General features: G+C 39.2%; 1 protein-coding gene across 50 annotated transcripts in view; it reads left to right on the forward strand.

Annotated features, from left to right (window-relative positions):
* The window catches only part of nfia (nuclear factor I/A), a 607,739-nt gene that overhangs the window by 527,106 nt on the left and 60,742 nt on the right, over window positions 1-19,891 (forward strand). For 31 of the 50 annotated variants that reach the window (XR_011357787.1, XR_011357794.1, XR_011357786.1 and 28 more), the window contains exons 11-12: window positions 3,201-3,366; window positions 6,975-7,066. Coding sequence is in view for 21 of the 50 variants with exons in the window: in XM_069938524.1 (XP_069794625.1) it covers window positions 3,201-3,366; window positions 6,975-7,066 (258 nt within the window). In the remaining 29 variants the exon portion in view is untranslated. Of the gene's footprint in view, window positions 1-3,200; window positions 3,367-6,974; window positions 7,067-9,060; window positions 9,161-13,603; window positions 13,677-18,543; window positions 19,401-19,891 lie in introns of those variants that run through there. The other 19 variants (XM_069938538.1, XM_069938544.1, XM_069938537.1 and 16 more) reach the window with 11 other exon arrangements.

Genomic DNA, 19,891 nt, shown 5'->3' on the forward strand with positions numbered 1-19,891 from the left:
CGGACGAAGATTTATGGAGGGGGTAAAAAGTCCACGTCAGCTGCAGGCTCGTTTGTGGCTGACAAGTCCGATGCGGGACAGGCAGACACGATTGCAGCGGTTGCAAGGGAAAATTGGTTGGTTGGGGTTGGGTGTTGGGTTTTTCCTCCTTTGCCTTTTCTCAGTGAGGTGGGCTCTGCGGTCTTCTTCAAAGGAGGTTGCTGCCCGCCAAACTGTGAGGCGCCAAGATGCACGGTTTGAGGCGTTATCAGCCCACTGGCGGTGGTCAATGTGGCAGGCACCAAGAGATTTCTTTAGGCAGTCCTTGTACCTTTTCTTTGGTGCACCTCTGTCACGGTGGCCAGTGGAGAGCTCGCCATATAACACGATCTTGGGAAGGCGATGGTCCTCCATTCTGGAGACGTGACCCATCCAGCGCAGCTGGATCTTCAGCAGCGTGGACTCGATGCTGTCGACCTCTGCCATCTCGAGTACTTCGACGTTAGGGGTGTAAGCGCTCCAATGGATGTTGAGGATGGAGCGGAGACAACGCTGGTGGAAGCGTTCTAGGAGCCGTAGGTGGTGCCGGTAGAGGACCCATGATTCGGAGCCGAACAGGAGTGTGGGTATGACAACAGCTCTGTATACGCTTATCTTTGTGAGGTTTTTCAGTTGGTTGTTTTTCCAGACTCTTTTATGTAGTCTTCCAAAGGCGCTATTTGCCTTGGCGAGTCTGTTGTCTATCTCATTGTCGATCCTTGCATCTGATGAAATGGTGCAGCCGAGATAGGTAAACTGGTTGACCGTTTTGAGTTTTGTGTGCCCGATGGAGATGTGGGGGGGCTGGTAGTCATGGTGGGGAGCTGGCTGATGGAGGACCTCAGTTTTCTTCAGGCTGAAGTGTTATACAAAGTGGTTAAATGGCTCACACTGAATCAATTACACTAAATCGGAAGAAGTAAATTACTGTTTGTTGCGGGGTATATTATATTTTATATTATGTTTAATATGTTTTTAAAAGTGATAGATTGTGTGGGTTTCGTGAAAGTCACTTCACAAAAAAAACTTCATAGAAGAGATTTCATTTGAAATGCAAGACTTTTGCTAAAAGAGAGACTTCATGTTCACAGTGACTTTACAGAAACTTTGCAGAATCCCTATGGAGACTTCACAAGTAGGTGTTAATTGGGCTGATATCGTGGAGTAAATGGACTACTGTCTTTAAAACAACAGATGGCCAGGCAGAAACTGATTCTGGTGCCGGCAATCTGTCTGGTTGCAGTTTGCTGTTCTAAAAGGTGTCATGTGGTTTTGCATTCTGAAATGTCTCCCTACCTTCCGGGAGTGGCCATCATACAGGACTGACCAAAACTCCAAATATCCATATCTCACCACGAGTTTAGACAGAATACCTGAAGTACGGGATTTGCATCCTACTCATTAGCCCATTGTTCACGGATCGCCTGTAGTTCAATTTAGACTGTGGGCGATCTGTGAAAATGTCAAGGGGTCGTGGAGGTAACATTTCAGTACGGGAATTCCCGTTATGATCTTTATACACAGACTTTGTTCCATAAAATTGGGAATAATTTCCCGGAATGCAGTGGCTGTATAAAAAAAACACATGAGAAACTATGAAAATGGAATGGAGTCCTAACAAGAAGTAGGTTGGGGTGGGGGGGGGGGGGTGGAGGGGAGTGTTATTGAGGTCATTCTCTTCACACTTTTTCTTCTCAGAACTTAACATCTATTTGCTTTCTCAACTTTTCCAGTTCAAATGAAAATTTCTTGGCCTGAATCATTGCCTTTGGTTCTCTCTCAATGAATATTGCTTGATTTGCTGAGTGATAGATGATAGCACAGATTGTAGAGATTTGCTTTATTTGCTTCTTTTCTTTTTATAATGTTTAGCAGCAAGAAAAGTCTTTAAAACAATTTTTTTTATGGGAAAATACTTGAGTCTGTAAAGAATTTGTTTTCTTTTAGTAGTGCAGCTTCAAGACGTGAGAACCAAGGCCACTCTGTTCTTGAAACTCGTGTTAGATGTTCTGCTGAAGTCTGCAGATTATGAGTCATTTGAATGGCTGTAAAAATGGAAAGCCAAACCATATAAAAATGGCTTGTGCCCATCTGCCTATGAGATTTCTTGCAGAAATACCCTATTGTAAATTACAGCAGATCTTCTCGTGTAATAGAGCACCCACTTTGTACTCACATTATTTGTCGTACACTTCTTTATATTTGATTGAATTTTAAAAAGTACTTCCAGATAGAGTTCAGTTTCTTGAGTATTTGAGGTGCACACATCAGGATGATGGAGAGTAGTTCATAGCACTCTTTACCAAGTGAGAGAGTAGGCACTTGGACATCTGTATTGTTTCATACCTCTTACAGTCGCTTGCAGAATTGAAGCTGTGCATGAATGAATCATGAGCTGTAAGAAGGTTGATGGGATCATTGTCTCTTCTTGCTCTGGGTGAAAATTTTGAGTCTTTCAAATGCAGCAATGCAAGTGATAGAAAATGAGATATTTGTCTGGATCACTAGTCTGAAATATGCTGAAGTAACACGTTGAGTGAATAACAAATGGCCGGATCAGTGTGCTATCCTGCACTGATATCTATTAAATTGATAACATTGAAGTGCCTTGCAAAGTGTGGAAAGATACCATAATTGTTGCATTTGCCTATCATAGTTTGGAATTTTTTCTTGCCCCTGAGGAGATCAAATTTCTCCGTCAGCATTTTGAGATGTTAATGCAATTTCAAAAGATGCAATGTTTCCTTTAGGCTACAATTGTAAGTAGCTTAACTTGAGTCTGCAGGGTTGACTGCAGATTTTTTCATGTTTTGTGCTGCTTGTGTGGTCCAGAATATGACATCATATATCTGTGGTGAAAAATAGACATTATTAAAATGGTAATACCACCAGGTTCAAAACCTGTTGTTAGTATCGGCCTATCAAATAACGTTTGTCCCCAGCTTGTCCAGACAGAGATAATACATTGTTGTCAGTTCAGCTGTGTAAAGCCGCTATTTAATTTTACGATTGCCACAGAACTGTACGTGGTTTGAGAAAAAAAAATTTGAAGCTTATCTTACTTCAATATCACATTTCTTTCACACGGATGCTGCCTCCATGAACTTTAATCATTGCTTACAAATCCTTTTCTTTAGCTGTGGTTTTGACTTATTCATTATTATTTTTACTCTGTCCCACAGCCAAATGGAAGCAGCCAAGGCAAAGTCCATAATCCATTCCTTCCCACCCCAATGTTGCCACCCCCACCTCCTCCACCTATGGCTAGGCCTGTGCCTCTGCCAGTGCCAGACACAAAACCAGCTACCACATCTACAGATGGAGGAGCAGCATCACCTACTTCACCCAGTAAGTGTACTTCAGCAAACCCCATGTATGTTATGTGAAGATAGATAGTGCTGGCCTTCTAAGGTGGTCCAAGCATTAAGTCACCTATCTAAATGTGTAAAAATGTTAATGTGGAAAGCTAATTGGTTAATCATTTTTCATTATGAAGTTACTTTGCATCATTTTCATGCATCTGAATGGAAGGCATCGAGCTTTACTAATATTCTTTTCCACTGAGTGTAAGTTTTTTTTTCCCTGCAATTTGTTTGTTTTCCGGCTTCCATATAAATGATGCTTTTATTTAAGTTGTTAAGTGCCTTTTTCTGAAAATATTTTCTCCTTTAAACAATAAACATTATGAAATGTGAAAACTGTTCAGGGCTTTCTTTGCATCTGTTTTCGGAGATTGTCCTGTGGTAAAGAACTTATTAGCAATATGCCTTTGTCCATGGCTTGGAATCAGTTTTCTGCTTCAGGCTTGTTAAATGGGAGGCCAGTAGAGGAAAGTACTCCCATCTTTGTACCTGATTCCAGGCAGGTCAATAAATAGTTATTGGCATCATTGCGGAAAGTGCATGAACTACTGTAGACCCCAGTTATAATTGTCACATACAAATCTCCAGAACATGCTCAATAAATTATTCACCAGGATGGTTGGAGATCTTTTAAAACTATGTAAGTTTCAGGGAGTTTTTAAGAACTAGGGAGGAATGTAAGAAGGAGCTCCTCTTTGTCATGGAAAAAAAAAACATCACCCTCAAACTTTTATTATTAATTTCCCCACCTCAACATCCAACAAAGGGCCTTGGCAGAAAGACATCACCATGCAGGAGCTGGCTCATTTTTGAGCCAGGCTCAGCCTGCAGCTGAAATATTCAAATGAGGCTCAAATCCTGAAAGTGCCTTTCCTGATTGACCAGTACAAAGGGACACTGCTTTCTTTTTCAATATTTTTATTGTCATTAATATTAAAATTCCAGTTTGAAAAATATAGAGTGAATAACATCTTTTAAAAAATACCATAAGTTTATTTCATAGCATTATATCTAAGGTACCCCCCCATTCACAAATGACAGATTATATTATACTAATATTTTATTATTTTAAAAAAAGAAAATGTAAACCCACTACCAAAAAAGTTTTTTATGGCAAAAAGAGAAAAAAATAATTTCTTAGCAAAGTAAAAAAAAAACCTTATTAGTCAACACCTCTACATTCATATCAAATTAAAGATTATGAGAATAATTCAAAAAGGTCTGTACAGTGTTTGAAAATCAAAATTCAAATCAGAAATTGATCATCTAATCTTCTCTAACTTTAAACATGACATAACATTACATAGCCATTGAGCATGAGTGGGCAGAGCAGTAGTATCCTTCCATCTGAGCAACACTGCCTGCCTAGCTATAAGTAAAAGCTAACACATGCAGATCAGATGCCGTTAAGATTATGCCACTCTCTCCAAAAATACCAAACATGGCAGTTAAAGGATTAGGCTTGAAGTTAAATTTTAAAAGTACAGAAAAGGTTTGAAATACTTCCTTCCAGTATTTCTCAAGACACTGGCATTTCCAAGACATATGCATTAGTTAAGCATCTCCATTGCTGCATCTATCATAACGAGGAGATACATCCGCATAAAAATGATAATTTGACTTTGGATATGTGAGCTTTATGTACCATTGGCACATAAGAATGAGGTATTAACCAGTTGAAAACCTCATTCCAAGTTCCTTCTGAAATTAAAAGTCGCAAGAAATGGGACACTGCAAACCTCATGCCCACCTTAGGTCCAGTTTGAGAGTCACATCCCCACCCATGCAGGGGGCTTTAGGGTATTTTTCTCTTGCCTATCATTCAGTCAATGGCATAGTTTACCAACTTCTTGGAATCTTAGCAAAGTTGATCTTTAAAATCCCGCGAACATTACCCCCACAACACATCAGAAGTTCGTCATCCCAAATACCATAGACAGAGTCGCTCATAATTTTGGACTATGTGCATTTCAGCTTTTCAGTTAATAAAATCATCAATTTGAAGATAACAAGCTGTAAGCATGATTGTTTGAGACTTATCCTTGGAACAATCTAATGTTTAACCATCTCGCTATTCCAAACAACAATATTAGTGATAAAATATAAAAAGAAGTAAATCTTGCATTGATGATGTAATCATAGATTAGCTCTTGCTATTCTCTTGTGAATGGCAGTAGATTTACTATATAAGGGTAAAAATAATATATTCTGAGGTGAGCTGAGGCAAAGTATGATGATACATTGCAGAAGGTTTAACAAAGAATTCTGTCAATGCAGCTGGTAGCATGTTCAAAAATATAGTTAAAAATGTGTTTCTCTGCCAACAAAAATGAGGCAATAAATGTGGTTACATATTCCTTGCAAATTATTTGACTACATTTCCGCTTCTTCATTAGCATGGATCAAGCATAAGGTTAACTGCACATGCCTGCAATTAGGAATGAATTACATTTTTTAATTACTCTTCCATATTTTACTTCATTTTGAAGTTTTATTTTTTTTTAATTTGAAGCTCTGTATCCTTACACTAGAAGTTCCTTCTCGCTATTTGTAGGTTAGCTGGACTAACAGAAAGAATGGGAAACCATTCACATCTTGTCGCTGCACCTGTAACTCTAGGTGGCCTATAAAGTTTGGTTGTAGCCAACTCAGCTCGCTGCATGTAGCAGACTGCCAGCCCTGGCAGGGAACACTTTGGAGGAAGAAATTCTTCTGTCTGTTGTGTGCAGCAATATTTTGGAGATTGGGAACGATTCCTCATTTTTTTTGTCAAGTACAATTCTGACCACTCAAAAACTTTCTCAAGTCTCTTTACAATATTACTGTTCATTCTCTCCAGTACAATTTTTACCCAAATATTTGCAATATTTTCTTCACCAATTTTCAGTTGAGCTTTATTAAATATCAGGCAGGTTTTATCCAAATATAAATTGTGAAAGTGAAGCTCCTATAATTATAATTAACATATTTACCCTGTTTTGTCATTCGTTAGCTCCCAATGTTCACACAAAGCATTGAAGGAAACAGCCGAGCAGTTTTCAACTTTCTAAAAGCCAAGACAAGTTGTTTGGCTTTATTGCTATAAATTCTTCTTTAATAATTACATCAGTAAATGCCTACTACCTATGTCCTGTATTGAAATATTGCCTTTGCTACTTTGGGTTACGTTTCCACAAACTGTATTGTTAATGTTGCTTTAATTCACCCGCTCATATTGCTTCCTCATTCCTCAGACCCTTGCATCACTGATAACAGATATTAACCAGTGGCATTTTTTTTGTGACTTATTGCATTTATGTTTCCACAATAATGCATTTCTAAGAAATGAAATTCAGTTACTGTTTTGCATTGAAGCATTGTAGTACTGTGATTATTACCCTACAAAAAGAAGAGGTTGTGCCTTTGTATGTCTTTTTTTAATGGAAACTCAGGTTTCTAAAGCTCAGGTTCATTATCAGGGAGTTGAAAGAGTACCAGACATAAAGTTGGGTGAGTGCTTCTACAGACCCTGCTGTCTTTCAATCAGGCTTAAGATGTGTGTTTGTGTGCGACCCACTGCTGCTTCTTGAACGCATGTATCCCTTCCCTTCACAGCCTATTCGACACCCAGCACCTCCCCTGCAAACCGATTCGTGAGTGTTGGACCACGGGATCCCAGCTTTGTAAATATCCCTCAACAGCCACAGGTGGGCAGCTTTGAACCTTTTTGTATCCAGTGTAGCTCTTTGTGGTCTTGTTTCTTAGTGCAGTGAGCTGCAATAATTTGCTGCTATTGTCTGGCGTATTGGGGATCTTTCAGAACTATCTATACGCTGAAGCTGCATAAAATAGTATTTTCAATAGCCTTTTATCTGGAATTAAAATCCATCCATCCTTTAAATATTGTGTGGCAAATGTTTAGTGTTGTAAGTAATTATAAAGTGTTAAAAAATCCATAATTTTTATATTCAGCCTTTTTATAAAGAGCATCAGCTGGCTAGTTTTGAATTGATGTTTCTTTCTACTTCCACTTTTATTGTCCCAACTGAGAAAAAGCAGCAGAAGTGGTGTGTAGATTCTAGTTTACAATGTGAAACACTGCCGGGATATTCTGTTTTAGTCATCTCAAGACCTATAGTAATTCAACCTGCATAATTTAAAAGGGCTGCGTTAGGGGTTGTCAATAATTAGAATATCTATTTCTATAATACTTACAAGCTGATAATGTATCTTCGATTTTACGGGCTTGAGGAAAGTATATAATTTAATATGAAGAACACATTGTACACACAAGGATTTAAGAAGAAGTCACCATGCCTGCTCCAGCAAACAATAAGTCTATGGCACACATTAGCTTTAAACCCACATTCCTTGATTCCTTTCACTCCCAACATTCTACCGATCTGTCATGAACATATACAGTAATTGAGCCCACGAGCAGAAAATTCCATAGATTCACTTCCCTTTGGCTGAGGACTTTTCTTCCGATTCCTGTCCTGAATGGCTGACCCATTATTTGGAGAGTGGCCCCTAATTCTAGATACCCCAGACTGCAGAAGCATTATCCAAGCATTTAATCTGTGAAGTCCAATAAGAAATTTGAAAGGTTAATTTGCCTTAGCTCATGAGAGTATAGATCTAGTCAGTATAATCTCTTCTCAAAAGACAACATGACCAAATCAGGAATCAATCTTCAATTTTGACACTAATTCCTCTATCACAGGTAGACCGGACATGCACACGGTATTCCATGTGCAGTCTCACCAAATCCCTGTATAATTTAGTTAAAGAAGAAAATCTTCATGTGCTGATTGTAGTTTACATAAAAATGCCAGAGAAACTCAGCAAGTCAAACAGCATTCCTTAAGTAGGAAAGATAAAGATGCACAACCAACTTTTTGGGTGCTGAGGCCTTCATCAAAGTACAGTATGAGGAAATTACAGGCAGGTGCCTGAATAAAATGGTGGGGGGAGGAGCACAAGGTTACAGGCACAAGGTCATTGGTGGGTATGGATGGAAGGGCTTAAAAGAAAAAAGGCTGAGAAGTAATAGTGTATCATTTAAGTATTTTTTCCTGTACTCACATGTTCTTACATTGAAGACCAGCATTCTGTTTACTTTCCTATTTATCTGCTGCACCCAGCGATTCATGTACAAAGATATTTAAACCCTTCAAACAATGACTTTTAATCTCTGCATTGACTAGAGTGGATAACATCAGATTTTTCTACATTATTTTCTGCTATCTCCTTGTACATTATTTATAGTCTGTCCGTACCCCCTTCCCCCCCAAAACAACTGTGCATCCACCTCAAAATACACCCTGCCATCCAACACTGACTATATTCTTTTAAAAGAAGTTTTTCAGTCAACTTGGCTTTTTTTTAGTGAGCAAGAGAGTATCTTTAAAATGCCAAAATATTAGCAAATGTGGACATGAACACAAGCAAGCAGGTAATGTCCGCTGGGTCAGGTAGTAGAATCTGTAATAATATGGCTGCTCCGTTTAAAACAAAAAGATGAGTTTTGTACAAAATCTTATGGAAACAATGACGAAGTCTGTGCTGAAATGAATTTTTTAAAATCTGAATGATTCGTATATCTGAGAAAACTCAGTGTGAGCCTTAAACGACTTTCTGATGGTGTAAGGTCAGGATGATTCCTGTTTCATCCTGTATTCATCTTGAGCTGATTCTACAGATAACCAGTGATTGATGACCAGATAGTCCATGGAGTTTTAATACCATCAATTGCAGACTGGAGTGCCCTGGAAAGTGGAAGTGCTGTGGTTTACAAATTACATTATAAATGGGTAATTGAACCTTCTTGTAATCTTTAAAGATAGTCTTGATTGTTTCTGACTTAAAACATTGTTTTGATTTTTTTCAATCTGTAGTGTAATCTTTCAAACAAATCTTATATTCAAGCATTGGAACAGTGCAGGGATTCTTTAATTTATAGCAGGATGGTTATAAAAAGTGCATTGTGACTTGAAAATTTGTTAATGCAAACAGCTGCGTAATAGTTATGGAAATTTGAGTACTCTGTAATCCATTGCACAGAGAGTGGTTGGCTATTTGTTAGCTTTCTACATTAAGGACGACTATCTTGAAGGGTCATTGGGGTTACAGTGAAAGCATTTAAGTCAGATGTTTACAAATCAAGGAATTCCTTTAGTAAGGTAAATTCTATCCACATGAAACTCATTGAGATTGAAAGCCCTCAAAATATATGCAACAGACTGGGACAGTAGATGGATTTTGTCCGTGTCTCTCAGTCAAATAAAATTGTAAACTCAGAGCTCTGCAGGAGGGAGGTGAGAATGCCAAACTATGGTATGTTTTTGAAAGAGTAAGAAATGCTTACCCATTAACTGCTTCCAAACTTCTCTTGAGATCACCTCAAATGTCGTAGGAGTGACAAGAATTTAGATTAGTGGACTTAGTGGCTAGGAAATGTGAGGCAGATGAAGAGGAAAAAGTGAAAATATTGAGTTTGAGGAAAGAGGAATAAAAGCTGAACAGCCAAAATTAATTTCATTTTTTATAGAATTAAGTTACTTCACAATTTTCTTGCACCGTTTTGTCCACTATGTGAATTTGAGCCATTGAGTTGTACATTATAGAAACAGGTCTTTTGGCCTCCCATGTCTATGTACACTTTCATGCCCATTTCTGGCTATTGTAATTGGCAGCATTAATTAATATCCTTCTATGCCTTGCTCATTCAAGCACCTGTCCAGCTTGAATGTTATTACAGTTCCTGCCTCCACCATCTCCAGGCAGCTCTTTCCTATCACCAACTACTCTGTGCAAAAATATCTAGGCAAAAAATTTGCTCCTCAAATACTCTTTAAACTACCTTCCAATCACTGTTAGCCTCTGCCCTCTTTGTTTTAGAAACCCCTGTTGTGAGCAACAGACACAGACATCCACTGCCTTTTATAATTTTATATTCATCTTTCACGACGCCTCACAATTTCCTTTACTCCAGGAAAACAAACGAATCGAGGCTACTTCTTTACGAATCTTCGCAGTATCCTCTCTTGCTTAATCGTGTTCTTCCTATAATGTGGTATCTATACTCTAAATATGGACTAACCAACACTTTGTACAACTGTCAAGAGATGACACAACTCTTGTATCCTAATGCCTCGGCCAGTGAAGGCAAGCATACACCTTCATCATAGCCCTGTGTTCTTATTTTCAGGGAACATGTACTTGGAGCCCAAGGTCTCCTTGTTCAGTCATTTCCCAGGTTTAGGTGCTGCTGAAGGGGATATTTTGATACATAATGCAGAGATGTTCTAATACATTATAAAATATCTGATTGGATCAATGAATTTTTTTAGTGCATTGTAACAATTTAAAGCTAACAATAAAAAAATCTAAACATTGCAAAATGATGCCATATAGTATCAAACCTGAATTAACTGAATTTACAGTATTGTGACTAATCTGTGACATAGAACATGTTCTTGTTTTCAGTGTTATTGGGTAACTGCTGTAGATTACAGATGTTCAGTCAATAGATGTTAAACAACACAAAATAATCCTGAAGTGGGAATGGAAAGAACCCTGTTGGTTAAAGGATAGGTCACATAAAGCTGAGGATTCTTTTCATAGGCTTTGCACTCCATGCATACATGAAGAACAGAATGACAAGAGTGAAGGTAAGGCTGCTTAAGGATAAAGGAGGCAAGATGTGCCTGGAGACGGAGGAAGTTGGGAAGACCATAAATGAATACTTTGCTTCAGTATTCACCAGAGAAAATTACCTTGGTCATGATGAGGTCAGAATAGAACAAGCTTATGTGCTGGACCATGTTGAGATTAAGAAAGAGGAAGTGCTGGATCTTCTCAAAAATAATAGATTTGATAAGTCCCAAGGACCAGACAAGATACATCCCAGGAATGGAGGGAAGAGATTGCTGGGGCATTGGCAATGATCTTTGCATTCTCCATGGCCACAGGAAAGGTGCCAGAGGATTGGAGAATGCCAAATGTGATCCTCTTGTTTTAAAAAAAAAGCTAACAGGAAGAATCCTGGGAATTGTAGACCAGTGAGTCTAACATCAGTGGAAGAAACCTTTTCTAGAAGATTCTTAGGAACAGGATTTACGAGCATTTAGAAAAGTATAGTCTTCTCAGGGATAGTCAGCATGACTAATAGAAATTTTTGAGAAAGTAACAAAATAAATTAATGAAGGTAAGGCAGTAGCTGTGATGTATATAGATCTTAGTGAGGGACTTGACAATGTCCCTCAAGGTAGACTAATTCAGAAAGTCATGAGGCATGGGATCTATGCTGTCTGGATTCAGAATTGGTGTGCCTGTGGAAAGTAGATGGAAAATATTCTGCTGGAGGTCAATGGAGGCAAGGTTAGCAGAGCTAGGGCTTTTTGGAGCGAAGAGGGATGAGAAGTGACTTAGTGGAGTCCTACAAGATTATGAGAGGCATTGATAAGATAGGCAGCCAGCACCTTTTTTCCCAGGGCAGGAGTAGCAAACACCAGAGGACATCTGTACAAAGTGAAGGGCAGAAAGTTTAGGGGAGACATCAAGGATAATTTTTTTTACAGAGAGTCATGGATGCCTGGAATGCATTGCCAGGGGTGGTGGTGGAGGCATTTAAGAAACTTGGACAGGCACATAAATGAAAGAATAATAGAAGGTTATGAGGTAGGTCAGTACAATATCGTGGGCTGAATAGCCTGTACTCTGCTGCAGTTCTATGTTGTAAATCAAAACTTTCAATATCTGTTGAGTAATATGCCTTTTTCTAAAGCATAGTTTGGAGCTTCTATTTGTTTTTTTTTAATACAATAAATACCAGCTTTACCAGAGAATGGAACTGTCTGTTTCACTGTTCACCTACAGTAATTGCCACTTAATAAGTAAAATGCCATCATCAATCCACTGCAGGGCAGGTTTTATCAGCGAGTTATAACATTTTTTTTAACTTTCCAAGATCTTATTGGCTTTATCAGTTTATAGGTTTATATTTAATGTTCAAAAGTATATTTTATCTACATTTTAATTTTTAAGTTTATTTCAAATACTGTCAACTATTTTTGGAAAATTCTGTATAATCCAGAGAACAGCTACCCTTGAAAATGACAGGTGACCTAAAGAAATAAACTTTAAAACAACTGAGCACAAGTAACTTGTTGGCAACTAATCGAGCAAGGGGGTACTTGGTTCTGCTATTTTCTTAACAGTTCTTTTTTATATGTAAATGCTCAAGACACTTGTCGTATTTTATAATCAGCCGATGCTGTATTTCAGAAGTCAGAATGACCCAGGACTTGAACTCCAGAATGCATCATATTCATACTGATTTATTCATCTGGAGTTACTGTTATAATAAACAAGGGTTACCTCAAAGGCAGATTTGACATCTCGGTTGAGCTTTTAGAGTTTGTTTTTAAATTGGCAAAATGGGTGCCCATCATTATATGGTGGCTCTTTTTTTTTCTAAGGGGTGTTAATTTTTAAATGCACAACAAAGGCCCATTTTTAAATGCCCATTGTCCAAAAATTAGGTGAGTGTGTGTATAGTTGGTGATGACAGTTACATTGAAGCAGTGAATCCCTTTCCCTCTCTATGGACTTTTTGAGATCTCTTTGGATCTATTATTATTCCTAGTCCAATGCCAAAGGGAAAACAGTGGAGGGGGGGTGGGATTCAGCAGGCACCCATGGGGAGAAATTATCAATCAACATATTTTGCACCCCTTAGTGAGATTAAACTGGGAAGAGGAGAGGCAAATAGGGGAGGAGGCTGTAGGGGGAAGAGGTCGACAGAAAAGTGAAAACAGCGCTAGTTAACTTACCTTTGGTTTGTCTGACCCATGTTACCAGCAGAAGATCTCTGTCTGGGCTATCTTGTAATGTCAGTCTCAACATCACAACAGCATGAACATTTAACCATAACTCCATATGTACAGTTATATCCATCACTATGCACTATGTTTCCAATAAAACCTACATCACAAAATTCTGGCCACGTCCTTCTAGTTTTATTGGAAACATATCCAATATTAATTAGCCATAAGTTCAGTTGGTAACATTGCATCAAAAAAACCTCAATAAGGAACTCTAGTTAAATGAGCATTGTTGAAGAATTTAATATAATTTTAAGATTTGACTATGCATAGTTTAGTGTCAGAGAAGATGAGAGATGTACGTATATTACTCCTGTCTCTCCCATCCATCTTCTCTAATTATTTTTTTTACTGCAGATAGCACAATATCGGATTAGCTTGTTGTATGGCACATCAGGAAGAAGATCGATTTATTGACTTTGTCATCATAGTAAGTAATAGTTGAAGGAAAGGAAAAGAAAGCAAGACAGCACTGCATCAAAAATAAAATGTGCCATCCACTTTTTATATACCTTATGCATCTTTAAATGTTTATACAGGAAAGAGCAGTTCAGTAATTTAGGTGGTTCTACATTATTAATTAACCCCAGCTCAAAGTTCTGCAGAATTGCACTGTTTGATATCTTGTGAGGTGATGGAGACATTGACCAACTTGCAGCATTTCTTTTCCCTCTGCTGCTTTCCTCTCACTGCTATCATTATCAAATTTTGGCACAAATAACATTATAGTATTCAGCCTATCAATAAAATAGATTCATGGTCCAAGCAATAAGCTGCACAGCTAGACAAAACTGGCACTTTTTCTTTCCCAAGTGTTTTGAATTGAAATCTATCCCTAATGACATCTGATGACCTACAGGCAAGTCTAGACGGCCTACTTCCATTTCATATTCAATTATAATGTAAGAAAATATAATAAGAATGTTCAATGATTTTCAATATTTTAATTCTGTACTGAAAAAATCCCAAGTTTAATTTTCTTTTACCATTTTCAGCTTCACCAAATTATGTTATTAGTGTATAAAGCTGGTGCTCAAATCTTAAAATGGCCTCTTAAAATGATTCAGGACATTCTCGTGAAATCATTTGGACACGCGGGTGCATTGGGAGAAGCAAGTGCAAACTGATAAAATATTCATAGTAATATTTTGACATTTCTTTTCAATATCAAAAAAGGTCATTCAGCTGCTCTGCTCCCTTACCCTTCTATTTCCCCATTACATATTCTCTCTGACATGCCCGATAACTTCCATCTGATTCTCCCACTGCCCACCTACACTTGGGGTAACTTGCATAAGCCAATTAAGCTATCGACCAGCCTGTCTTTGGGATATGGGAGCAAACGGGAGCACACATGTAAAATCTGATGTTCCAAGGGAAGCTGCAGAATCCACAGAAATGGTATTCAATATCAAGATTGAACTGGGTTGCTTGATTGATGAGAGAGCAAGCCCATTGGTAGCACAACTGTGTTATTCAGTTGTGAAGAGACCTGCGGCTGCTGGAAACCATGGTGGAAATTGCCAGCTGTGGCTAGAAATGTAAATCACCACCCTTCTGCCATCTAACATGGCATCATTTCTACTATGGCACCTGCTATCAGGAGGTTCTGACACCTACACACAAACATTGGGCGGCATGGTTAGCAAAGCGGTTGGCGCGGCACCAGCAATCAGGGTTCAAATCCGACGCTGGTGCTGTAAAGAGTTTGTATGTTCTCCCCTTGCCTGCGTGGGCTTCCTCCAGGTCGCTCCAGTTTCATTGCACCCTTCAAAACATCCCAGGGTTGTAGGTCAATTGGGTGTAATTTAGCGACACGGGCTCATGGGCCTGAAACCGTTCAGTAAACAAGCTCTTGTTTTGCCATTCCTGTGATGTTATAACCCAACACATTGACTATGTTTTGCCTTCCCTAAATGGTGTCTGACCAATGAGTTCCTCCAGCATTTTGTGTTATTAACCCCTAGCTGAATAGTAAAAACAGTGGAATGCTGGAGGAAGTCAGCTGGTCTTTTCAGCATCTATAGGAGATAAAGATAAATTGCCGATGTTTCGGGCCTGAGCTCTTCTTTGAGGAAAAACAAATCAGAAAATGCAAAGGCAGGATATATCAGAAAGTCTCAGAATTGAAACAATGAGAGAGGAATCCAGACCAACAAAATGTGTTATCAAGTCTGTATGTAAAGGAGTCAGGGAATGGAAAAAACAATGGGGGAAGCAAGGGGTTGGATAGGGGAGGGGGTTAATTAAAGCCAGTGAAAATCAATATTAGTGCCATCCGGTTGGAGGGTGACCAGAAGGAAGATGAGGTGTTGTCCTCCAATTTACAGGTAGTCTCAGTTTATGACATTATAGACAGACATGTCAGCAAAGGATGGGCTGGAGAATTGAAAAGGGTAGCCACTGGGAGATCCACGCTATTGCGGCGACAGAGTCAAAGTCCTCAACAAAGTGGTGTTGGTCTGGATTCCTCCCCCATGGTTTGAATACTGAGACTTTCTGATGTATCCTGCTTCTGCCTTTTCTGATTTTTTCTTCCTTGAAAAAGGGCTCAGGTCCAAAACGTCGGTAATATATCTTTGTGTCCTATAGATGCCGAGAAGACCAGCTGAGTTCCTCCAGCATTTCAGTGTGTTTACTACAATAACAGCGTCTGCAGCCTATCATGTTTCACATAGCTGTATAGATTTCCTTTCCTTTCATTATTGTCGTTTCATGTTTAACAGAGATTACTGATTGTTTGCAATTCTTTTTGATGCTTTCGATGTATTTTGGCATTTAGGTCATCCAAAAAGTCAATCCCGATAATTGTTTGTGATGACTTTAATTTTATTTGTATGCAGTTTACCATTGCCACTATCATTTTACTCTGATCCACATCTGTGCATGAAAGGTAAATGAAAAACTGACCATGGAGGAAGATTCTTACCATTTGAAAGTAATTTCAATTTTTGCTATCAGTTTATTTCCAAATTATCTCCTGTCCATCTCTCCTTTCATGGACGAATTGCCTGAGTAATTCTCGTCTTTCCTTGAACACCAGTCCTTTTATGGTGGTGATCCCACAACATCACTTCATTTCAACACCTGGCTGCCTCTACTGCCTTTTCTTCCTGGGTGTTGCATTGGGATTGAGGATAAGTGGTTCTTTCGGTTCAGAAGGCAGAAGTGGCTGAGCAGTCCAAAGTTCTCACACAGGACAGATGGGTGGCTTTATTAAGTGGGGATGGAGTGGGGGGCAGGAGGGATGCTGTTGACCAGTTTGCTTCAGTCACAGAAATTCAAGACATTCAGTGCTTTCCTAGATGCTCGTGCCTACCCATGAGTTAAGGATTCCTTTGAATCAGTATCACTGTTACATCTCTTAAAGAATAAATTGAGAATGTCCTCAAATGATTACCTTTGTCCTGGAAATCTCAGAGCTCAGGGTAGACTGCCTTTTACAGAAGTCTGCTCCAGGTCTGCTGGTGTGGCCCATGCGCTGGAGGATTGAGCTCAATCAATGCACTGGATGTTTCTCCATGAGCGGCTGGTGATACTGATCTCCCAAGAACTGGAGGATTTGGCAAAGACTGTGGTGGTACCATTTTAAGAGTGTTGAGATGCCAACTGTAACACCCCATGACAGTGAATCATACAGAAGGACAGGGTTAGAAAATACTTAGTTGACTGTGAGCTTCGACTCTTTGCCTTTGAATACTCTTTTCTTCATTTGACCAGAGACCACTGGCATGTTGAAGCTGGTGGGAGATTTTGTCACCAGTGTCAACCCCTGATAAAAGATGACTCCAGTGATATAGAAAATGATCTTTGCTTTCCATGATCTTGACCATGAGTTTTGTTATTTATTTAGGGGTGGAGGGGGTGGCGGGTAAAAGAACGTTCTATTGTGGATGTTTATTGAAAAGTCAATTTTCTGCAATGCTTCAATGAGCCAATCAGTGAAGTCCCTAAGTGTGAATGCAAGTTGGGATCCTCGGCATATCACACGCTGGTGTCAATTTGGGAAGTTGTGTAACCTGACATAATAGTGCATACAGATCATACATTAAATTCAATGCTGCCAAACACCTCTATCTCAATTTCTGTGCACTATTTGTCTTATCACCAGTACTCACCCTCGAGATGTTGGAGTAGCTCTGGGAATTCTCAACAGACCTCATGATGTCTTTTGGCATCAAGTCAAATATGGCCATAAATATTTCCTGAAATTACAACAGACTTAGCTGATGAATCAGTGCTTTTCCACGTTGAACATATTGTTCAAGCTTAATTGCGTCCTTCCTATAGCTAGGCACTGTGTACTGTGCATAGCGGAAATGTGCAATACTCCAAATGTTGTAGCACCAATGTTTTCTACCACTGTGACATGACAACCCAACTCATGTCGGAACACCGCCACCTGCAGGATCCTTTCCAAGTCATCATCTTAGTTTGGAAATTATCACTGGTCAAAATTCTGCAACTCGATGTAATGGATAGCCTCTTCTACAGATCTGTAATGGCCCACCGACACCTGTCAAAGGTAAATAGGAATGGATAGCCATATATGTTGGCCTTGCTAGCAATACCCAGATCCTGAAAAATAAATAAATAAATATCACTTCTGGTTTAATCTGTTATCTCTGCCAGGATTTCTGTAATTGTTCATGAAGCCATAAGGTCAATAAGAACAATTTGGTTACAATTCTAAGAAAGCTTGATTAACTGACAATCAATATATTTTCAAAAAATTGCTTCTGAAGGCTCAGGCCAAGAAATTCTAGAGGACCCAACACATGAGCAAGACTGACATCATTGCAGGGCCCTGTTGACACTTTTGCTGGTGTAGAAGTATATTATTCAGTAATTAAAACGGAGGATTTATGGGAGACTTGAGGTTTCAAAGATCAGGGATGACTGTCTGCCATAGATCAGGGATACGTGCTTTTGACCGTGTTTGGGGGAGGTTCATGTGATATACCAGGTTCCTAGTGAAATAGTTAGCAAGTATGGGACTTATAGATTGGTGTCTAACTATAGCATTGGATTCCCAGAATGACCGACAATAGTTACTTGCAGAACCATTGCTCAAAGAATTTCATGAGAGGTAATGCTTTTCAAAGCAACCTAACATTGAAATTCTTTCTGAGGCACATAGGTACTCAGTCCAGGAAGTGCCCAGTCAACAGTGAGGAGAAACCCAGAAATGGCCATTAATGTGTTTCACTGCAGAAAAAAAAAAAAATTTTCATTGCATAATGCTGAAAAAGCAGGATTATATGATTGAATTTCTAACTCCGTGTTTTACTTTGCAGATCACATCCAAAATTCTCAAGATAAACTATCTAATGCTATGAATACTAACAAAATATTCCATAGCCTATGACACCAAAATATTAGTGGTGCAGACTACAGTATTAGCTCATCTGTTCTCGGTCGTGCTTTCGTAATCAATAATAACACTCACAAATTTTGGAGCAATGATGGAGTATTCAACCTTCCTGCCAAGTTTATCCTGTAGAAGGCCTATCTGCTCATCTTTCGTGGACTTGTTAGAAATAATAATTGAACAAGCTATTTAAATGTGGGAACAAAAATTACTCCATTCTTCTTCCTATTCTGGAATGAATCATAATTTGTGTATCTATCATGAAAGTGATTTTTTTTTTCCTAGGGTAAGACCATTTTTAGTCTTAATGCAGTTTGCTAAGTTTTTGGACAAACTTTTGAATGTTTTTATAAATAGTTTATCATCTTATATTTCTCCCTTTCAATAGTGGATGGTGATTAGATGACACCTAAAAATCTGTGTTCTCTGTTGTCAAAGCTGACTGAAAATCTTCAGAATGTCTGTTAGAAAGGCAGGAATAAATTAATCAAATTACCATGAAATGTTTACCTTCCTTTTGCACTGAATTGGAATTCACTGTCTATGTATTGTTCAGGTGGTTGGCTCCTCTTTTGGTTCCACCCTCACCTACCCCAATATAAATGCTGGTTTTCCCGCCTTACCTCAGATTCACTTGAGAACTACTGTGTCTACCAGTCACTGATTGTAAGCGATTAAAAGCGTGTTTGTACTCCTGCACTCTCTGAGTGCAATCAGTCGCGTTACAATTTTAATAGCTTAACTTTGAAGCAGGATGGAAGCCCTGTTGAAGCCAGGCATGCTCCAGGTCGACCCTCTATCCCCAGAGGCCCTGGAGGAATTTGCCTACTGGCTGGAGTGTTTCCAGTCCTACCTGACGGCCACACAAAATGTCTTCAACTCTGATAGTCTCTGGAGATCTGCACTTCTCTCTCAAGTTGGCCCAAGGGTTCGCTGTCATCAGAGACTGTGCTACAAAATGAGTCGGCCATATGAAGCCTCAGAACGACGCGCTGGTGAGACACCAACTCTATCCATGTCGACAGTGTCTGGGTGAGTCGCTGGATGATTATGTCCTTGAATTGTGGGCCCTGACTAGGAAATGCCACTACGAAGTAGACACATCCAAAGAGAGGAGCAACAAATCTGGGACACCCTCATGGCAGGAGTGAGGTTGAGGTATGTGAGGCAGCGACTGCTAGAGTTGGGGAAGAAGGACTTGGTCAGCACCCTGGATCTGGTGAAAGTGCTTGAACAGGCCCAAATAGGAGTTGATGACCTTACGGGCGAAAGTG

This window comes from Narcine bancroftii, chromosome 5, assembly GCF_036971445.1.
Source record: "Narcine bancroftii isolate sNarBan1 chromosome 5, sNarBan1.hap1, whole genome shotgun sequence".
Taxonomy (NCBI): Eukaryota; Metazoa; Chordata; class Chondrichthyes; order Torpediniformes; family Narcinidae; genus Narcine; species Narcine bancroftii.